This window comes from Pelmatolapia mariae, linkage group LG16_19 (genome assembly GCF_036321145.2).
Source record: "Pelmatolapia mariae isolate MD_Pm_ZW linkage group LG16_19, Pm_UMD_F_2, whole genome shotgun sequence".
In the NCBI taxonomy this organism is placed as follows: domain Eukaryota; kingdom Metazoa; phylum Chordata; class Actinopteri; order Cichliformes; family Cichlidae; genus Pelmatolapia; species Pelmatolapia mariae.
In genome coordinates this window covers 55,997,370-56,018,115 of record NC_086241.1, presented here as the reverse complement: position 1 = coordinate 56,018,115, position 20,746 = coordinate 55,997,370, and the positions used below count along the sequence as shown (strand labels likewise).

General features: G+C 40.5%; 1 protein-coding gene across 1 annotated transcript; it reads right to left on the bottom strand.

Annotated features, from left to right (window-relative positions):
* Nucleotides 1–224: 224 nt before the first annotated feature.
* Nucleotides 225–19,310, bottom strand: fyna (FYN proto-oncogene, Src family tyrosine kinase a). Its single transcript, XM_063497459.1, has 12 exons — nt 19,154–19,310; nt 10,642–10,898; nt 8,359–8,455; nt 6,650–6,748; nt 6,323–6,426; nt 5,964–6,113; nt 5,675–5,839; nt 4,943–5,122; nt 4,515–4,591; nt 3,979–4,132; nt 2,431–2,562; nt 225–1,828 (listed from the first exon to the last, which is right to left on the bottom strand). Exons 2-12 carry the CDS (start codon nt 10,886–10,888, stop codon nt 1,620–1,622), a joined length of 1,614 nt encoding a protein of 537 aa, XP_063353529.1. The 5' UTR covers nt 10,889–10,898; nt 19,154–19,310; the 3' UTR covers nt 225–1,619.
* Between the last annotated feature and the right edge of the window lie 1,436 nt (nt 19,311–20,746).

Sequence of the window (20,746 nt, the reverse complement as noted above, 5' to 3'; positions counted from 1 at the left end):
GGCTTAGGTTATGCAGCTGATTGATGTCTGGCTGCAGGGCATACATGTATCCGATGATTTGCATATTCAGTGTGAAATTCACCCCGAGGGGGGGGGGAAAAAACAAAAAAAACACAGGGTCATTTATACTCTGTCAGTTTCAATAGTGATAGATGTCTGCTTATTCACCATGCCTGTTGCTGAGAACCTGAAATTTCTTGAGAACGGGAGCAGTCAGACGAGCTTCACAAACAGTGTTAAATAGTGCGTCGTAATGGCAGGATTCTTTATTTCAAAAACAGCTGTGCACGCAGAACAGACAGAGACAATAAATAGAGACCAAAAGTTTTGAATACCTACTAAACTCAGGGCAAACGGAGTGATACAAAAGTTTCTGCTGACTTTTCCACCCGTGGAGAGCAACATAAATACACATAAATGGCACATTGTCATGTGATTACACACTAAGAGTGAGAGGAAATTGATAATAAAGGAAGATGAAATGCTATCCAAAGCCGAATGCCTGGAAATAATCAATTATTCGATTCTCTTAACAACTGACTGAAATGTTCTTAAAATGAAATGAAAAGGTATTTGGTCTCACAAACTGTTATATTCAAATACACATTATGGAGGGACAAACACAGGTACACATCCTTCATTCATATCATGTAAGTGGCAGTTTGTTTGGCTGTTGAAGCATAAAGACAGTGTGGAAGTCTTACACAGCCTGCTGCCATCTGCAACATACATTTAAAAATACTGTCAGTATACTAAGCAGTCAGCTGAACGAAGATTGCAGTTAGAGAGGAGGTCAGTCCTCATTTGAACTACGTAAAGCTCAACTTAAAAGTCACTTTAAGCCAGTCCTAAAAAAAAAGATCACTGGCAGAAGCTGAAATGCAATGAATGCACAATATTAGTGCAGATGGCATACAGTTTTGGGAGGAAGAGTCCATGATGCACTGAGTTAGTGTGTGTAAAGCATGAAGGCATTCCCTTACATTATAAGAATATTACTAAACAAGAAAAGGCAAGAACAGGTGTTATAGTACATCTAAAGTCCTTGAGAAGAGGAGAAAAGTATTGTTACATTAACCTTATAAAAAAAGGAAAAGAAAAAAGAAAAAGAAAAAAGTCAGTGGACTCCCAGAAAAAAGAAAAAACTAATTTTCAGATACACTTTGGTCCACAGTGTCTAACTATTCCCAACAATTATTATTCCTACATCTGTAACCAGCTTGTGAGCCTCACACACTTCTCTACGAGCCATAACAAATGTAACCTTGCATTTAAAAATGGGAAAAAAAGAGAAAAAAAAAAAAATCACACATTTCCAAATTATCAAAAGGAATACAAAACAGAAAAAAGATAATAAGTAAACAAGCAATTTGTATTTACATTACATACACGTTACACAACATAACTCATGTCGTTCATCCATGACAGTCACTTCTAATTCTGATAGTCACTTTGCTGTGTTTGCACCCCTCTGTCCTGTTTGTATGACGTCTGAAGGTTGGAAAGCGAGTCTGCCAGCTTTTAAAACCATTAGAGCCGCAGAATGAGAAAGAACGCGTGGTGTCTGGCTCCCTCTGGTGGAATTCTGGTGAAACGACATGAGACGAGGGCCGCGGCGCTCAGAGGTTATCCCCTGGCTGATACTGAGGCTCAGTGGCAGTGAAGTAGTCCTCCAAAAAGGCTTGCAAGTACTCAAAGGTGGGCCTCTCCTCTGGGTCTTTCTTCCAGCACTGTAGCATTAGCTCATGCAGGGACGAGGGGCAGTCCTGGGGGCACGGCATCCGGTAGCCTCGCTCCACTTGCTCCAGCACCTCACGGTTGTTCATGCCTGAACAAAGGAGCACAGAGAGTGAGAGTTTAGGGCTGTGCTGCCATCAAATCACCAAGTTTGTAAGCAGTCTTTCTGTGCCGTTTCCATAAGTTGCATTTCTCTAGACTTTGCTTTTGAGTTTCAGTATCGTGGAACAGATTAGTAGATGACTTCCTGCACCTACTATTGGTTGCAATGTGACATTAAGATGGGGGTAATAGTCGATTAGCATAAAAATGTGAACAGTCAAGGCGGTGAAAGAGCCTTCCGTTTTGATCTGAACTGAAGAAATAGTGCTTTGCATAGAAGTGATGTCGCCTTAAGCCTTACACTGGAAACTGAAAACATTGCAGCAATCATAGCATAGACACTAGACAGCTCATATAAAGGTTGAAATGGAATTATAATGTCAGTGAAACTGGAACAATTCACATTCATTAGCTTGGAACATTTCTATGTATAATGCAAAATGCAGTGTGCATTATGCAACTAACTACCGTTTTTTTTTTTTTCCTTTTAAATCATGCAAAGTCTCGTGTCACAGCCTGCATTAACTGAATGCAGCCATTTGATTGGTTTTGAGAGGTGATTACATAACCCACAAAGCTCAGCACTCTCACCTGGATAGGGCACTCTGCCCTTGGTCACCAGCTCTGTCAGCAGGATACCAAATGACCACACGTCTGACTTGATGGTGAATTTCCCGTAGAGTGCAGCCTCAGGAGCGGTCCACTTTATGGGAAACTTCGCACCTAAAATAAATTCAGGTGATATTAATTTCGCAAACATTCTCAAACAGCTGTAACATTTATTATTTTGCTTCTGCATCCCTCCAGATATACACAAAGATACACAGCAGCGGCTTCCACCAAAACCTAAAGACTAAAGTAGGTCAGTCTTTACTGTACTGATTTTTTTCCCTTCACTGATTTGATTAGTGCAGGCACATAAGGACATCATTACATCCCACCAGGGAAATAACGGAACCATTCCATTATCCATCTCCGTGTCAGTTTGCACTTGGCCCGAGTCGAGCAAGTAAACATTTCAATTTCTACCAAATGAGTGACTGAACATGTTGACAGAGTGACTAACAGAGCTTGAAGTCCTCCTGGTGTGGTTCACATCTGACTCAGGGGGAAACAACACTGGAGTGAATCAGGTTTTGGCTGCTTCCTCGTCATCCCTCAAACAATAATCGCAGCGGCATATTTTCGTGTAAAACAAGTGCCCTTTTAAGAGGTCTCAAGTCCGGCACCGTACCCCTGTATAAACACATCTTTGGTTGTCTTTGCGCTAACCACATGTGCATCCGCTTTCCAGTGGTTCCATCAAGACAAATTCTTACTCAAAAAGAAAAGCAGCATGCTCCAAGTGCTGCTCATGTTGTGACATGAGTCTGTCAGTAACAGCATAAAAACATTTTAAGGTGAAGAGGTCAGGGGTCAACATCAGGAAAGTTTAGGTTTTGTATCCATGAAATTCATTTTGGTTAAAGCAATGTCCTCTGAAGTTACAGAAACACAAATGTGTGTGTGCGTTCGTGTGTGAAACTGGATGGAATAAGCCCTTTTGCCAAGCCACCAACATTTTTCCTCTGATGGCAGTTTACAGGGAACTTAATGAATCCTACAGAAACAGAGTTAGACAAAACATGTGCAAGCTTCTAATCTTTTTCCCAGTAGTAGTCAATATTTGACCTGACTCACTGAAACATAAGAAATCTAGTAGACAACCACCACTGGACAACTTTGCTACTGAACAGACATTTCTCAAGCACGGTCTGTAGTCATATATTGTCTTTATTACAATGTCTAAGCAACATAAACACAAAGAAAGTTTAAGTGTGTACTCACACCAGGTGATCCATAGATCTTATCTTAGTTAATCAGATCACAGGTGTGTGTGTTATGTATGCATTTTCAAATGTGATTGAATTATTACTGAGTTCTGACACAAAATCTGCTGCTCATATTTGAAAGTACGCACAAATATAATAAAGTCTACATTTACAGGGACTGGAAGTTTTTTCAGTTTTGAAGTTTGTAACCTATGTTGCAGTTTCTGTACTGTGTGTCGTTGCAACGTCATTTTAATTCATTTGTGGTTTAAACAAGCAGGAAGGCATTAGCGATGGATTCATGAAAATGTGTTGGAGTGAAGCCTACCTTGTCTTGCTGTGTATTCGTTGTCCTCGATGAGTCTAGCCAGACCAAAGTCAGCAATCTTGCACACCAGGCTGTCTCCGACTAGGATGTTGGCAGATCTTAGGTCTCTGTGGATGTAGTTCATCCTCTCGATATAAGCCATGCCCGCCGCCACCTGGGAAATTGAGGGGTTTTTTCCTACTGAACATCATCTCAATGTATAGCTTCAAGGCCATTAAATCTGTGCTAAGCAAGATTTACACAAATGTTATCACCCTAAAAAAGTGGGACAGCAAAAGTGAAGCATCTCTCTAAACTGAAAACCCACAGATTTGCTTTATATACATTTACTTTCTCAGTAAACAACATGAATCACGTGGAATTTGTGCAAAGTGTGTGAAAGATTGGGAAATCACCAAAACAAAAGACTTTAAATGAGCAGTGGTGAGATTAAATGACTAAACTGGGAACAGTTGGAGATGATTAAAGTCAGTTAAGCTCTTAAAGGAAACATCTTTCCCTGGGAACATGTTTTCTGAGCATCAAGATTTTCACACCTGAGCCGCCATGTCCACTAGATTTGGCAGTTTGAGGCCTCGACCTTCACCATCCTTCAGGAAATCAAGCAAACTCCCTGAAAAGATAAGAAAAAAAACATACAGTCAGGATTTCAGGCTTTTGTTTTCTTGGGCTGCCACATCATTACAAGCATCACGTTGTGCTAATGTTGCATCAGTTCTGGGATTTCTGCCTAGAATGTTACATCTTAGTGAGATGTTTGTTAGGTATCGCTGTGGTAACTGAAAATCTGTTTTTCCATGCATCCTGCCTAACAATCACAATGTGAAATAAACTTCGTTTGCTATACAGCAAACTGGGACACATACTCTACTTCCTATGCAGATAGATATATATTATACAACATTATTCAGGTGCATGCATGAATGCATGTATGCAATGATGACACTGTTAAAGCAGCCTCTACCTTTGCTCATGTACTCTGTGACTATATAGATGGGTTCCTCGGACACCACAGCATAGAGCTGCACCAGCTTATCGTGTCGGAGCTTCTTCATTATCTGAGCTTCCTCCAGGAAGGACTCAGGTGACATAGTGCCGGGCTTAAGAGTCTTCACTGCCACCTTGGTGGTGCCGTTCCACGTACCTGAGAAGAAAAAACCCAAAATGTGACATTCGGTCTAATTAAAAGAAAAAACGAACAGGCCATACTTCTTTTAACACATAACTAGAAACAAACACTCCCTGAAAGTTGCATTAAGTCAGAGTATGACATAAGAGATCGTAATTAAAACTGAGGTTTGCATGTATTCTCTGGGTTCGCTTCGGGCGCTCCAACAGTCCAAATACATGCACTGGCTGTCTCTCTCTGTACCAAGAGTGCACACTGCCTATCAGCCAGTCACAGCTGGGACAGACTCCAAGCTTCCCTGTTAACCTGAGTTGGTTAAGCGGTTAAGAGCGTGCACAGATACATACATTTTCTTTTTAATGGGAGAAATGAATCAAAATGTTATTTTAATGCTAATGAATTAGATGAAGCTAGAAATATTCTAATAACTTGTTTTTGTTTTTCCCAGGGTTCAACTTAACCCAAGCCCTCCCCAAAATCTTAAATCCACTCAGAAATCACAACAAGTTCAAAAATGGCGTTCTAGTCAAAATGGAATTTTTGGAATTTGAGGAATAAGATACACACCCATCCAGACTTCTCCGAACTGGCCATTGCCGAGGCGTTTAATAAGCTGCAGCGACTCCCGCGGGATCTCCCACACGTCTTTGGTTTTGACAGACAGGTCGGTCAGACGAGGCATGCCTTTGTGGCACGGCACGATCAGTCTGCAGCACAGGCCTGCAGCCCTGGCTGAAATGACCGTGCAATTTGGGGTCACATGAGAAATGTGGAAGTGTAAAAGAAGAAGGAAAAAAAACCCACACACAATATACCATTAAGATGTTTTTGTACACACTGAGCAGCAGAGTCTCACCCGAGTAGTGCTGCACTAGCTGCTGGAGTGTCTCAAACTGGGCTCTGGTGGTGATGTAGTAGCCTCCATTATCCAGTTTGCGGATTTTATAGTGTTTAACGTGATCTCCCTTCACGTCATCCCAGTCCTGGATGGAGAGAGAGTAGGCTCCTAGAACAGATTGGTTGTGATGTTATTTTAAGTTATTCAATCTTAAGTCTGACAGCTTATTCTAGGTTTATCCATAAATAATTTGCTTCTACTTACTTTCACTTTAATGTGCTCCTAAGTATTTACTTATGTACAAACACCTGTCAGTTTTCCTAAAGTTTAAAAGTGTTCAAACAGTCACCATCTTAGCTGCTGCTCATTTTGAGTACCTTTAGTTGTTTCGCTCTCACGGATCAGGAAAGTGCCTCTGGCGTTGCCGTTGGAGAGCAGTTGCCTCTCTGCGTCCTTTCGACCCAATTTACCAAAATACCAGCTGAAGGGAGGAGGAGAAATGGAAAAAAAGAAGTGGGAAATTTGTTTTCAGTGCTTTCCTAAATATTCTATTTGTACTGTGCGTGCAACCATGTCACATCTAACAAAGGCAATGAGCTGACTTCTGAAATATTTATGCTCTCTGGTGATGAAGCTGCCGTGCCTCGGAGACCCGTGGAGGCTGTGTGTGAGAGTGTGTGCTCAAATGAAAAAGTTTCACTCACTCCTCGGCTTGGATGGAGTCCACGGGAGCTACGTAATTGCTGGGAATGTATCCAGTTCCACCTGTAGTGAGAGAACGAGCCTCCCACCAGTCTCCCTCGCTGAAAAATGAGAGGGTGGATTTAACAGAGAGCTAGATCACCATTTACTCATCGTGTAAACAAACAGAGTGGATGCACTACATTTAAAGAAATAAACGCACAGTTCTTAATACTCTGTCTTAGATTTGCACTAAAACAACAGCATTCAAAGCAGTTGTAATGTAGAGACCCCCGTGTATGACCACCCTTATGTGATTCAACCATTCTGAAATTAAAATTATAAACTCAATTTTTGAATTCATAAATTTGACTACAGCTGAAGCTCTTCATTCGCAACTATGATTTGACTGCTTTATAATTTTCAGGACATTGTTTGGACAGTCTGCTCATTTGTCGCCACAAATGCGCTTCTTATATCCCAAATAATATCCGGTGGGAATTACCTCCAACCTTGTGCAAATATATATTATTAAAATTTATATATAAATATATAAATGTTCTAGCAATAGCTTTTTGGTTCCCCTTTGTTATAGACTGTTTCCTGGTTAAAAAAGGAATTACACTCATTGCCACTTTATTAGATCCACCTTTCAACTGCTTTTTATCACACATATTTAATCAGCGAATCACGTTGCAGCAACTCAGTGCATTTAGGCATGTAGACGTGGTCAAGACGACCTGCTGAAGCTCAAACTGAGCATCAGAACGGGGAGGAAAGGGGATATAAGTGAAGCTGAATCAGGCATGGGTGCTGGTGTCAGTTTCCTGCACAACCAGGATTTACGGAGAATGGTTTGAACGGGAAAATGCCTTGTTGATGCCAGAGGTCAGAAGAGAAGGGACAGACATCTGGTGTAAACAACGCAGATCTGCTTTAGGTTAGTGGTGGGCTAGTGTTTAGGCTCCTAAACACTAAATGCGCATTGTTTAAGCGCCATATTTGACATGCTGCTTTTAGCAGGATAATGTCTCGTGTCGCAAAGCTCATATGACCTCAAACTGGTTCTCGAACACGAGTTCACTGTACTCAAATGGCCTCCATGGTCACCACATCTCAGTCCAATATAGCACCTTTGGGATGTGGTATAACGGGAAATTCACATCATGGATGTGCAGCCAACAAATCTGCAACAACTGTGCCATGCTGTCATGTCAATATGGACCAAAGTCTCTGCAGCACTTTGATGAATCTATGTCACAATGAATTAAGGCAGTTCTGAAGGTGTACCTAATGAAGTGGCTGGTGAGTGTATGTTTCCAGCAGGACCTCCCATTCCGTTTGGAGTTAGGGACTGGAGTTTGACTGTCATGAGCAGCTGAGATAACTGGTTGCGTTTAGGGGAAATGCTTGGTTTGGATTCAGCGAAAGAGAAAACACAAAATGACAGGGAGACAGAACAGAGGCTCTCAGATGTCAGTCAGCATTTACCATGGGAAACGCCCACTCACAGCCCGCAAGTATGTCTGACTGTTTAATTCTCCTTTAAAGATGCGATAAAGCAACAAAAATCACTGTAGTTACACAAAAAGTGAGGAGAATTCAAGAACCTCACAGACCTGGTTAAGTCTGTCAGATTGGTGCCGGTGTAACAATTGTTACAGACGGACCAGAGAAGGAAAACACAACCACCACCCTTTTGGTGCTGTCATGCAGATGTTTTCACACTTACGTGCTGTTGAGGATCTGGAACCTCTCCCCTTTTCTGAAGCTGAGGTCATCCTCGGTCCTGGCTTCATAATCATAAAGGGCCACAAAGAGAGTCACCCCTGCCGGAAAACAAAAATGTTGCATGTGGCGGTTATGTGGCTGAAATATTATGGTGGTGGGTTTTTCATTCCATTTTTACTGTAGGGTTCATTCATCTGTCTAACACATGGGGCTGCCGCTTATGTAACGGCAATAAATATTACTGCCTTCTTTGTTTATTCTTTACACCCCATCTGCTGCATTATTTTCACCTTAGAAACAAAACAAATTAAAAAAAATATAATCCAGATCATTTCATGTCCAAATACACACAATCTACTCTTTTATCTTTCCAAACATCTCACTAGCAGCGCTAACTTAAAAAGAATTGAGGGAGTTTTTCGCTCATAGAAATTTTAAATAAAAGCAAAGAAAGTTTTACTTTTAAGGACTTGTGTGGGACATTTTATTTTTTCAAATAAAGTAAAACATTCATATTAAAAAGCTAATTGCTACAGGTGTGACACAAAGCTTAGTTTACAGAAGCAAACTCTTTGCCACTAACTGATTTGGATTTATGTCCTGATACCTTAATGACAGCTGTAAGATTTCAGTTTAACAACAAGAAAGGAGCACTTAGACTCTAAATCGGTAAAAAATATAATAAAGAAGTTGGTGGGGTAAAAAAGATTTCACAAAAACAACTTTTTGTTATTAACTGACTTGTGATACCTACTTAACTAACATAAAACTGCAGACCTAACGAGCAAATATAGAAACTACTTGGTGCTACCCATGGTCTAGATGAGGGAAGCCAATCAAAAATCTGCCAGTATCTGTTAATAAGCCTAAAACTGTAAGTGTTCATTTTCTGATTTGATCTAAATCCTCCAAGCTGCAATCCTAATGTCGACCAAATCTGCACACTGTCCGAAATGTTGAGGTCATTGCAGATCAGATCAAGTTTCTGCTCTACATCTGTTATAGTTTCAGTTTCTTGCCCCTCAAGTCTTCACTGTACAAATTAGACATGCATTTTATTTCACATTCCCCCTCTTAGAGTAGTTTCTTGTTCATGCGAGCTGGTGACGGCAATTTCAAAGATGTTGTTTTTATTCAACCACAAAAAGGGTTCAAAGTGCGTCACAGACATCAAAGCAAGAATGGTGGCGATTTATAAATCGGATGATACGAAGCTTTCAAATTTCGAGCAAAAGACTGTAAAGCTCATTTCTCCCCATTTGAAGCACTCTTCAGCAAAAAGTCTGCTCTCTGTCGTTGTTCTTCACAGAGAACTGGTCATAATTTAGGGCATTTCTATTCATTTTGAGGCTCTACTACACACAAGAGAAGGCTCACTTATTCATTTAGTAAACGCCACACAAGCCACGAACTTCACCCGTTATTTAAGTTGAGCCTGTAATTCTGAGAACAGAAAGCTGACAAGCCAACATAAGCTGTTTTTTTCCACAGGCCATACACTTGTTAATGCAAATCTCTAATCAGCCAGTCACATGGCAGTAACTCTGTGCATTTAGGCATGTACGCATGGTCAAGATGACCTACTGAAGTTCAAACTGAAGGGTCATTTAAGTGACTTGGAATACGACACGGTTGTTGGCACCAGATGGGCTGCTCACAGTGTTTCAGAAACAGCTGACCTGTTGGGATTTTCCTCACACAACCATCTCTAGGGTTTGCAGAGAATGGCCCGGAAAAGAGAAAATATACAGTGAGTGTCAGTTCTCGGGGTGAAAATGTCTTGATGATGCCAGAGGTCAGAGGAGAACAGCCAGACTGCTTTGAGCTGACGAGAAAACAACAGTAACTCATAAAACCACCTGGCTCTGTGAGCACACAACAATTTTGCACAAACAACATGAAAGAATGGATCCATCCTACCAGGTAGCTAGCAGCCTTCAGAGACATTTTTAGACAGTTTAAATTAGACATTTTATTTCTCCTTTAATTGCTCTATTTGTAATTTGACCCATTACTTAACAGCATGTAAGCTTATCTTCCAACAGGGTACTCAGTGAATTTATTCCTGGCAACCAAATTCAAATTAATATTTTTTTTTAAACTATCATTTTTAAAATGTGATATTTTCTATTCATGTATTTTTCAGGTTCAAATTATTTTCAAATTATGCAAATTTTCTGTTTATTTGCAGTTTTTATGCACATTAGCCCTTTCAAAGGTGGCAAATATCTTTAAGTCACGTAAAGTAGCTCACATGCATTCACAGCCCTCCGTTTAATATTACCTGTGCCTCCCCGAGACCGAAGGGTCCCAGACTGCGAGGACGTGTGGACTCCTCCGAACACAGTGACTCCCTGCGAGGCTGCGCTGTGGAAGTTGTTGTAGTTGGGAATGGTGGTGACCCCAAAGCTGGGGTAGTGCTGCGGAGTGGGGTCGGACCCATAGCGGTAGCCCGAGTTGTGCGAAAGGCTGGTCTCCCGGTCATCAGTGAGTTTTGCTGCTTCTTTATCCTTACATTGGACACAGCCCATTCTCTACTGTCTGTGGGTGGAGAGAGAAAGAGAGCGAGATGGAATTAGCACTTAGGTAAAATAATAGCTCAAAAGCCGTCTCCACTGGGGAAATTATGATTCAATATTCCCATTATTTCAGAGCTTCCTTTGAGAGCTCCACAGAGTCTTCTGAAAAATCTTTCAATTAGGCTGAAATTAAACACGACGCTTTAAAAGATGCATTACTAATTAAATGGAGGAACACAATGCACCACAGCTGTATGTGCTCGGCAAATATGACCGCTGCATATGTATGCTTGCATTAATGCTTTATGCTGAGAATATCCAGTTAAACTGGCCATAAAACAATTTAATAGCCCTACTTATCACAGTTTACTTTCCATCTGATTGCATGACCACACTGAGGAGAAGAGTCTACACCGAGCCACTGACTTTACAAGTGAGCATTTACTTTATTTTTGTTTGCTTTACAAGGAGCCACGCACACGCATGCTGATGGAACATTTGCCCTCACTAAAGCAAAGATAAACCAGTTTTTGAAATGAGGGACACAGCCTGCTTTCTGCTTTGTCAATTAAAAAGAGCCTTGCCGTCTTTGCAGACCCAGTTAAGTTAATGAACATTTCGGCTCGCCGTGTCCCCCCCCCTCCCCCCCTTTAAGCCCTGGAAGCTCACGAAACCAGTTCAGCATGTCTAAGAGGGCCCCGGCAGCAGCGCTGTCTTTCAACGGCATAAGCAGGCAGCTGACTTCAGAGGCAGCTAATTGGAAACATACTTGTTTGCAGTGTCGGTGAATGGAGAGAGGTGGTGTTCGGAACAAAAGTCAACACTGCAACAGATCGAGGACAAGGGAAATCATCCCAGTGCTCTTTACCCCAGCTGTATAACCCCCCCAAAAAGCACAATCTGCCTTTAAACACAGGTTTTACTTCACTAGGTAATGCTGCTAATATTGGAAAATAAGCACGTCTTTCTAAGGAAACTATTTTCCAAGCAGAAAACAAGCAGGAACCACAGGCTTGTTTTTGAAGGACTGGTGCTTAATGCTTACAAGCAAAGCTACACAGTATAAGATCAAAGCCCTTCAGGCCTGTTTTACATTTACTAGCAAGAAACTTTAATGCCTGCACAGGCAAAAAGTGCAAACAGATGTGTCACTTGCTGCACAGTGGGAGAAAATGCTGCAGAATGTAACAAGTCAAGCACTATATGTAGATAAGGAGAAAATGCATGAACGTATCAGATGAATGGGAAATAATGCCCTCTTTGAGAAGAGGTCACATGATGGTGCAGTGTCAAAATCTTGAAATGATTATTGTTGTTGCAAAGTTGCAAAGATTATGGCAAAACACCAAAAGTGGTTTTTCAAGTGTAAGTTGTAAAGCTGCTGGAAACCCATCAATGCTTATCTATTATACTTCAGAGAGAGCAGTTTGGTCCAGAAGAAGCTAAGCCTGAGGTCAGATTTCTCTGAAAGATCACGTTACATCTGATGATTAACCAGCTAGAAAAACTAATTCTGCTGCATAAAATTGTATTCATTCATTCATTCATTCATTCATTCATTCATTCATTCATTCATTCATTCGACAAGAAAAATCCTTGCTGTGTTGCCTGTATGGAAAAAGTACCAAGAGGGACTCTGACACCAAAAACTGAGTTTTCCTTCTGTATACAGGATTTCATTATTGCCACACTATACAGCTTAGCTCCAGTTTGCTTAAGTAACGAAAGGACGTAACTGCTGCAGAGAGACCGACATCACTGTGATTCATTACTGCCAATAAAACCCCATAAAATACGCAGAAGAAGAAACGAGCCCAGCAGCAGCGTTACAGTATATGCTCTGACCGAAGCAGAGACCGCAGACAGAAATACAAGAAGCACGGCTGCTGTTGCATCTCCAATAATCCTTCAGATATAAAATAATCTGTTTTGACATCTATATTTATATCTCCAATCTTCTGGTATTTACAGCACATTGCTCTAAAGTACAGCTGATATATTTAAATGTAAAAATCCTATATATAAATGGCTCGCTATTTCTAATAAGCAAATGCATAACATTAGTCAAAAGAGAACTTAACCAACCTTGAACAAATCAAAGCAATATTCAAAGCGAATATGTGGACTTTTCAGTGCTTCCACACTTGGTTTTGCTGTTTGTTTTATCTTTTTTTTGCTGGACAAAGCAAGTAAATGAAGACTTCAGGATGTTGTGATGGGTATTTTCTGACTTTTTAATCGACATCTAAGAACTGATATAAAACAAAAAGGGGATCCGCTCTAACAATTCACTGAGGAGAAGAAGCTGCACTACTACAAACACAGCAGAATGAATTGATTTTCCACAGTTGAGTTCAAAACGTGTCTTTTCAACATGTTGCAGTGATTTCATAAGTATTGGGACAGCTGACAGTAACCAAAGATGGCCTCCAAACCAAGTTGACACTGGGTGGCAATGAGTGTGAATTCATGAGGGCTCAAAATTGTACGGAGAAAAAAAAGGAGGACTGGAACACATTGTGATTTCAGTCCAATTCTAATAATTTAAAATAAAAAAAACAAAAACAAAGAAAACCACATATCCAGTACTGTCACTCGGCTTGGGATGTTACAGTATTTATATGGCCAGGAAAGCTATGAATGTACAGTTATGTGAAAACTTTTTTGTCCATATAACTGAAGCATTCAGGTGTGTGGGTAATGCAATGCCACAGTGGACGTCCCAGTAAATTCAGCCCAAGGTCAGACTCTTCAATGGTCGAGAAACTGCAAAAAAAACAAACAAACAAAAACCTGTAAAAGACTCTGCAGGCCTCAGTTAGCATGTTAAATATTAAAGTTCATGACTGTAAAGTTAGAAAAAGACAGAATGAGTATGGCTTGTGTGGAATGGTTGCCAGGAAAATGCCTCTTCTCTCTAAAAGGGACGTGACAGCACAGCTTACGTTTGCAAAGTTGAATCTGAACAAACTACAAAATGTCTAGAACAGAAGTGGCCTCAGAAGTGGTCTCATCTGTCTAAAGGACAGTAGAGATGTTTGGCTATAACACACAGAGCCATGTTTGGAGATACGAGGCATAGCAGCACAAACACCAACTGTCAAGCACGGTGGGGGAGGGGGGATGATTTGGGCTTGTTTTGCAGCCAGAGGACCTGGGCACCTTGCAGTCACTGACTCGACCATGAACTTCTCTGCATGTCAAAGTATTCTAAAGTTAAATGTGAGGCCATCTGTTTGACAGCTAAAGCTTAGCCATTTGGGTCAAAGTGTTGTAACGGCCCAGTCGAAGTCCAAACCTCAGTCTGACTGACATGCCGTGGTGGGACCTTAAGGCAGCTGAGCATAAACAAATGCCTAAAAACCTCAATGAACTGAACCATCTTTGAAAAGAAAATTGGGCAAAAGTTCCACCACAATGATGTAAGAAAGTGAGTCATACAGAAAACGACTGCTTCAAGTTATAACTTCTAAAGGTTGTTCTACAAACGATTGAATCATGAGGCTACTTAGTTTTAGAACTTGGAACTATCACATGACTGTATTTAACAAGAATGTGCCCGAAGTCCACGCGTGTGAGGACTGGGATTGAGTTCTCAGCTGTGGGCTGGCAATGCCCTCGAATGACAAGGTGACCTGAGGTAGTCAGGCATGGAAAAATAAAAATAAATTCTTATGAATACACAACAGAGAGAAAAACAATATCAAGGCCACGAATCTTAACTTCCCATAGTTACTGCATTTCTTTATGTTCCCGTTGATACCAAAACCTCTAAACGTGGGGTTAATAAGACTAACGTGTTTGACATCATTGGCGGAGAACTGCAATAGCACCAGAATATATTAACTGAGCAGGTGAAGTCGGTTTTCTGGTGGATTTTCTCTTCAACTCAAGTGATTGAAATAGCACTGCCTCCACTCCTGCAGGGATCAGAGTAAATGAGGGGAAATCTCATGTCGTTGTGCTGCCTGTGGGGATTATGAAAATCTTGCTCTTCAAGTTAAAAAGGCTAGGGACTACTGTAGCTTTAGCATACATTTACCATTCAGCTGCACAGAATCTATAACATTTTGCCTTAATATAGTATTCATACATGTTCCCTGTGTGGTCTTTTTATAGCACAGTGTGTATTTGTAAACATTAAATCATGTCTGTGTTGCGATCCAATTGTTCCAATTAATAATCTTTGATTTACAAGATGAAGAATCCTTTAGATGAGTCGGTGAATCAGCAGCTTTTCACATTTACACGGTAATTTAATAAGAGTTTCACGAGCGTTCATCATAGATACATTTCTGCTCTCCGGTTACACACATGAGTCAACGCTACGTATGAGATCACAACATAAGTTTTAGATTGGTGCTCTCGCTGCATTTCATCATGGTGGAGATGGACACAGACACACGCAAGTCTACTCGATGCCTGACCTGCAGCACAAACCCCCCACACCAAACCAGCAGATGATGGCGTCAAAGCCTCGGGGCTTGTTCCCTTTCATGGCACAGCCTGGGTATTGCATGACCACCTCAGCCTCTGCAATAGCAATCATCACGCTATTTTCAGACCCAAATGAGCAGCTTGCTGTAGAGAGAGTGACAATGGCGTGATCAGGAAGGTCCTTCGGGGACAAGATTGCAATGTGTTGTAAGAGTTAATTCAAAAGCCAAAGAGAACGAAAAGGTGAGAGGCCTCAAGTTTTTCACCAAAAACATGTTAAAACTCTGCGTTTCATTTGCTACACACCATTTACTATCAGTTGTAAATTGGACTGAAACCAACTCCTTTTAGAGCAAGCCTCAAGTGGACAATGTATAAATTGCAGTTTTCTGCTGTTGGTGTTTTTGGTTTAATTTTCACAAAATCTGTGTTAAAATGTTGAGGGTTTTTTTTTTAAAGAAACTGACCATAAATGAGGTGTTCATGGAACATATGTAAACTGAAACATCTAAAAGTGTGAGGAATTTTAGGAATATCTGTGAATATCGCTGCAGGACACCCTCTGCAGTGACTTCCATCACGCCTACCACCACAGGTAAATCCACAACCTGTTTTTGCTTACTAAACCTAAACTGTGCCCCATCTTTAGTAACTATCAGCTTTCACACTATTTTATCAAATGCACCACTGAACAAGCAGTTTTTTTTGATTGGGTACCGAACACACAGCAACGGGGTCAGCTTTACTTTATCTGTCACAACCGCTCGGCTCAACTGGAAATTAATTTACCCAAATGACAGCCTTTATTTTGATGCCGCACAAGCTCGAGTGTTAATCATCCATAACAACAGTCATAGCGCTGGAGGCCATAATGAGATAGTGGGTCATTTGGAGTAAAGCTGCAATCAATATACTATATTAAAAGGACAGACATGTCAGGGTCGCACAGTCTAACTGATGGATTTACCAGGAGAGACTCAGTCAGGCCTGAAAAACAAATATATCTGCAGTCTGATTTGTGTTACCGGCAAGAAAAAAAAAAAAAAAGATAATTGGATGTGTAAGACTAAAAAAAGACTGAAATTCCCTAAACAGCAACAATTATTTCATTAAGAATTACGTAAGAATGAGTGTAACATCTGCAGCTTCTAAAAAGGGAACATCTGACGATTTTCTAAGTGTTACAAGATTATGAAATATGTATCTATATGTGCATAACTTTGAGCTCAGGGAAAGTATGTAACATTACGTGCAACTGACTCTGACTCCAACAAGTCCTTCAATCATTTCATCATTTTAAGTAATTTGCTGTAAAATGCTGTAACCTTATTAATCTCTCTCTCTCTGGAGATCAATAAAGTCTTAATGTTACAATATAATATAATCATACAAGTCTGCAGAGTAATTGCTACATGTGAACCTAATGGTAACAAGTTTACAAGATATTATTTCAGCTTAGAAAAACAAATTGAAACGCGGCTTTGACTAATAAACTGTGGAAATTATGGTCAATTGAGCATTACATCTGGCAATGTTGTGATAATTTAACCTCTATGAACCTACAAATCCCTCCAGAATACAGTCTTTCCTCAGACTATTTTGCAATTCAACACATCTTCTTAAAAGGTATCCTGTTTAATTTGAAGTGTGGGGGTCCTTTTACACTCAGATCACTGACAAGGCACAAAACAAGGTCAAACTTCCCACATGCCTCCCACTGGCATCGCACTCACTGTGACCTTATTCAACTCCATAATTCAACGTTCTGATCATGGAACAAAGACAAGACCAACGAACCAACAGAGGATCTTTTTTTTTTCTTTTTAAAAAGCTGTGGGACATTTGAATGCACGTGAAACCCACTGTTATGTTTGCTGGATTTGGTACAACGCTGACAATCTCCTCCTTATGGCTGCCATTCTCTGAATAGTTACAACATTTGCTTGTGTCAGACAACCGAGTTCATTCAGTGTATCAACAACGAGACAATGGCCACTTTTCACTCTGCTACAAGATTATGAGCACAATGAAACACTGTTAAAGCTTTCAAAGCATTCTTCGTGTGCTGAATGAACAGAGCTAGTTATAAAACACGCAGCTGAGATTCATACAGTACGTGCGTGTGGGTTTAAGCCTAGCTGTGTTTTAGTGTCACAGTGTCTATACTTGAGCTTCTTGAGTCATGTTGTTAAATCACCGATCCCATTGTATATGTCTATTCAGTCAGCGAGACCAGTGCAGACTAGGTGAACACTTTCCAAACAGGAAAAAAGTATTATCCAGATACCAGAGCAGATTCTTGCTGCTTCTGCCTGACAGTCTGAACTGAGGGTTTACACGATTCTTTCCAAATCTTGTGCCAGTGGAGGGTAATGGTCGATGCAAGAATCCAGTGGAAATCATGATGAGGTGGGTTTACAGGAACGGAGGATGGAAGGTTTCTGGCAGAACTAAAAATCGCACTTGAGTTGATGGAAAGTGTAAAACACTGGCACAAGCCACACAGCGCACAAGTGCTGGACGCAGATCTACAACGATAAGCCAATTAGCAGATGCAAAAAAAACCAAAAAAAAAAAAACTTGCAACTTGTTTGATTTATTTATATTATTAATAAAAAAAATGCTAAAAATGTGTGGCTGTTTTACACTTTTCATTCATTTAGTGTCTAAAACATCAGAATACAATAAAATATACCCACTGCAATTTCCATCTATGAAACCTGATTTTTTTCAGACCCCCAAACAACTAAGTCTTCCTAAATATTTAGAATAATGGAAAATGGTCACATTTTAGAAACTAGAAAAATATCTTCAAATGTGGCTTAATGATGATTTTACAGTTAAGTGCTAATTTATTTTCTGCTGCTTGACAGATTAATTTTACAATTATAATCATCACAGTAGATGTCAAAACCAACCAACACCTTCCAAAAATCTTAAAAACCAGCAAAATGGTCTTAAACTAAAGTTATCAACTGAGCCTTATTTTGAAAAGCACGTGCATTTCTTTATAACTTATTTCAGGTTTGGCAGATTATGCGCCAGCAGGTTGAACTGTATAAGGGAGAGAGAGTCTGAAGGGGGAAAAGTGCACGGTCCATGAAGCACAACATCCAACTCCTTTCATTCAAATTTGATACATACCATGCACACCAATTGTGCACTCATTCATAGGCAGGCTGAACTCAGGCCTTCAGGGAGCTGAATGAACAATTTAACAACCAAAACAATAACTGCTGACTAACTTATTGCACATGGGTAACAGTGGGGTTAGCTCACACATATCATCCCCAGTGTTTGCTCACAAGATGGATGGCTGCACCTCCAGACACATGAGATAACCCGACTGGAACAGCTTTAATTGGATGTTTAGCAGCGTGGCAATGCAATTAACTCAAAGCATATGATAATTCCTGTGGAGGTAAACAATTAAGAGGCTGTCCGAAGGCCAGCCTGGCGTTTATTAGGTGTGTGTGTGTGTGTGCGCATGGCCTCAGTGGTCAGCTCTGTTCTGCAGCGCATCCATCCCTGCTGCAACACAAGAGCCCACTCTCCAGAATCACTGCAAAACATCATCCACAGTCACCATCACCGCTCTCCCAGTCTTTTCCTCAGCGAGGGCAATGTTTACGCAAATCAGACAAAGCCAGCCCTCCGAGGAAGACTCGGAGTAAAGACTGGCGTGACTGCAGCCACTCAAAATGTGTTATTTATCTCATCTGCTCTCTCTGCCTCTCTCCCTCTCGAGATGAATTCAACTCGCTATCCACAGCGCAAAATAGGGGACAAGGCTGGCGCACCAATTGAAATTCAACAGAAGAAAAAGAAAAGCGTGCTCACCGCAGAAAAATCAAATTAATCCATCGGAGTTTCCAGAGGGAGCTTCGTGGAGGAAATTCGCGGTCGTCTTTCTTCTCTGTCAGTGTTTTTCCTCCGCACAGACAGAGAATAGCGGTGGGAGACCCGTCCCTGCCGATACAGGAGCTCCCGTCGCCGCCGTGTGTACGGATGATGACGACGGCGCAGGGGGTCAAGTTCACCACAGTAAAACTCCAGCTTCCGCCAAGTACTATCAAAATAAATCTCCTGGTTGGCAAAGCTTTTTGTAAAAATCGATATTGCACGAAAGCAAAGCTAAAAGCCATGTTCGTGGAACCAAAATTAATTCAAGGTATTTCAATATTTAGCAGTTCCACTACTTCTTATCGCTTTCAAACAATAATAACCCACTCAAATACTTATTTAGAAAAGTAACCTGCTAGGGTGGTTTTATTTTGGACAGCATATGGTTTTTTGTTGTTGGGTCTGTCTCTGGTTGTCTTGACGCAGATGTTATTGCGTATGCTTGATGCGGATCCACACCGACCAGTAGCTTCGACTGACACCGCTTTCCTCCAATGAGAGATTACAATGTGTGGCCGGGCACCTCCTCCTCTTTGGAGTATGACTGAAAAACAGGGCAAGGTTGGCAAATTCTCTGTTTTTGTTCAAGTTATGTAGAGCTCTGTTTAGTGGCTTATTTCGCCTTTTAGTGCGAGTAAAACACAGATGCACAGATATGATGCAAAATGAAATTCAACACATCTGTAGCGTTTTTATTTATTGAAATAATTAAAGGGATCAGTGCAATTAAATTATATAAATAAAATTATATATAGTTTGCATGAGTTTTTTGTTTGAAAGACTTAAAAAATATTTTAAATAACTGTTGATATTTTTTAAATTATTTTGATGAATATCAGACAGAGAGCATACAGTACACACATAAAAATGTGTTTTTCTTCTGTTGCGATAATGACACACCAGCAAAATTTCAGCATTGATTGGGAATGTTTTGTGAAAATTAAACATGCAATGAAGACAGTAGTCATTCAGAACTGACCACTGATGCTTTAGTAATGAATCCCAATGCTGACCTCTAACCTCCATTTACTTTGCATTCCTTCAGTTTCAGACTTGTTAACCCATTCAGTCCCAACACTCTATGAGCAAGCACTTGGCGAGAGTGGGAAGGAAAACTCCCTTTTAACAGAAAGAAACCTCCAGCAGAACCAGGGCCAGGGAGGAGCAGCCATCTGTCATGACCAATTGGGGTTGAGAAGAAGAGACAGGAGAAAAGAAACACAGTGATAATGTATAGTGTCACATACTTAGCTGTGTCAAACATTTCAGAACAAAAGGTTAATGAAGCATACAAATATAAAAATTCAAGATTCAAGAGTTCTTTTTTCGTTACTGTGAAAAAAAAGAAAAGAAAACATTCTGTACGCTACCTAAAAATGGAAATTAGGTCTATACAAAAGACAGATTAAAACGCTTATTCATCCAAAACACACACATACAAACAACTGTATGTCTAGATGAACAGAATGAGCTTTTTGGGAAATCAGATATTCATCCACTGGGTTGTGAAACTTCAGGCTATCTTCAGGC

Bases quoted from the DNA above. Each gene is read 5' to 3' on its own strand.
- fyna (XM_063497459.1), bottom strand. From the start codon at position 10,888: ATGGGCTGTGTCCAATGTAAGGATAAAGAAGCAGCAAAACTCACTGAT. The intron at 5,123-5,674 runs GTGTGTATCTTA...TTTTCTTCTCAG, and splicing joins GTTCGGAGAAGTCTGGATGG to GTACGTGGAACGGCACCACC. The intron at 2,563-3,978 runs GTAGGCTTCACT...AATTTATTTTAG, and splicing joins CGAATACACAGCAAGACAAG to GTGCGAAGTTTCCCATAAAG.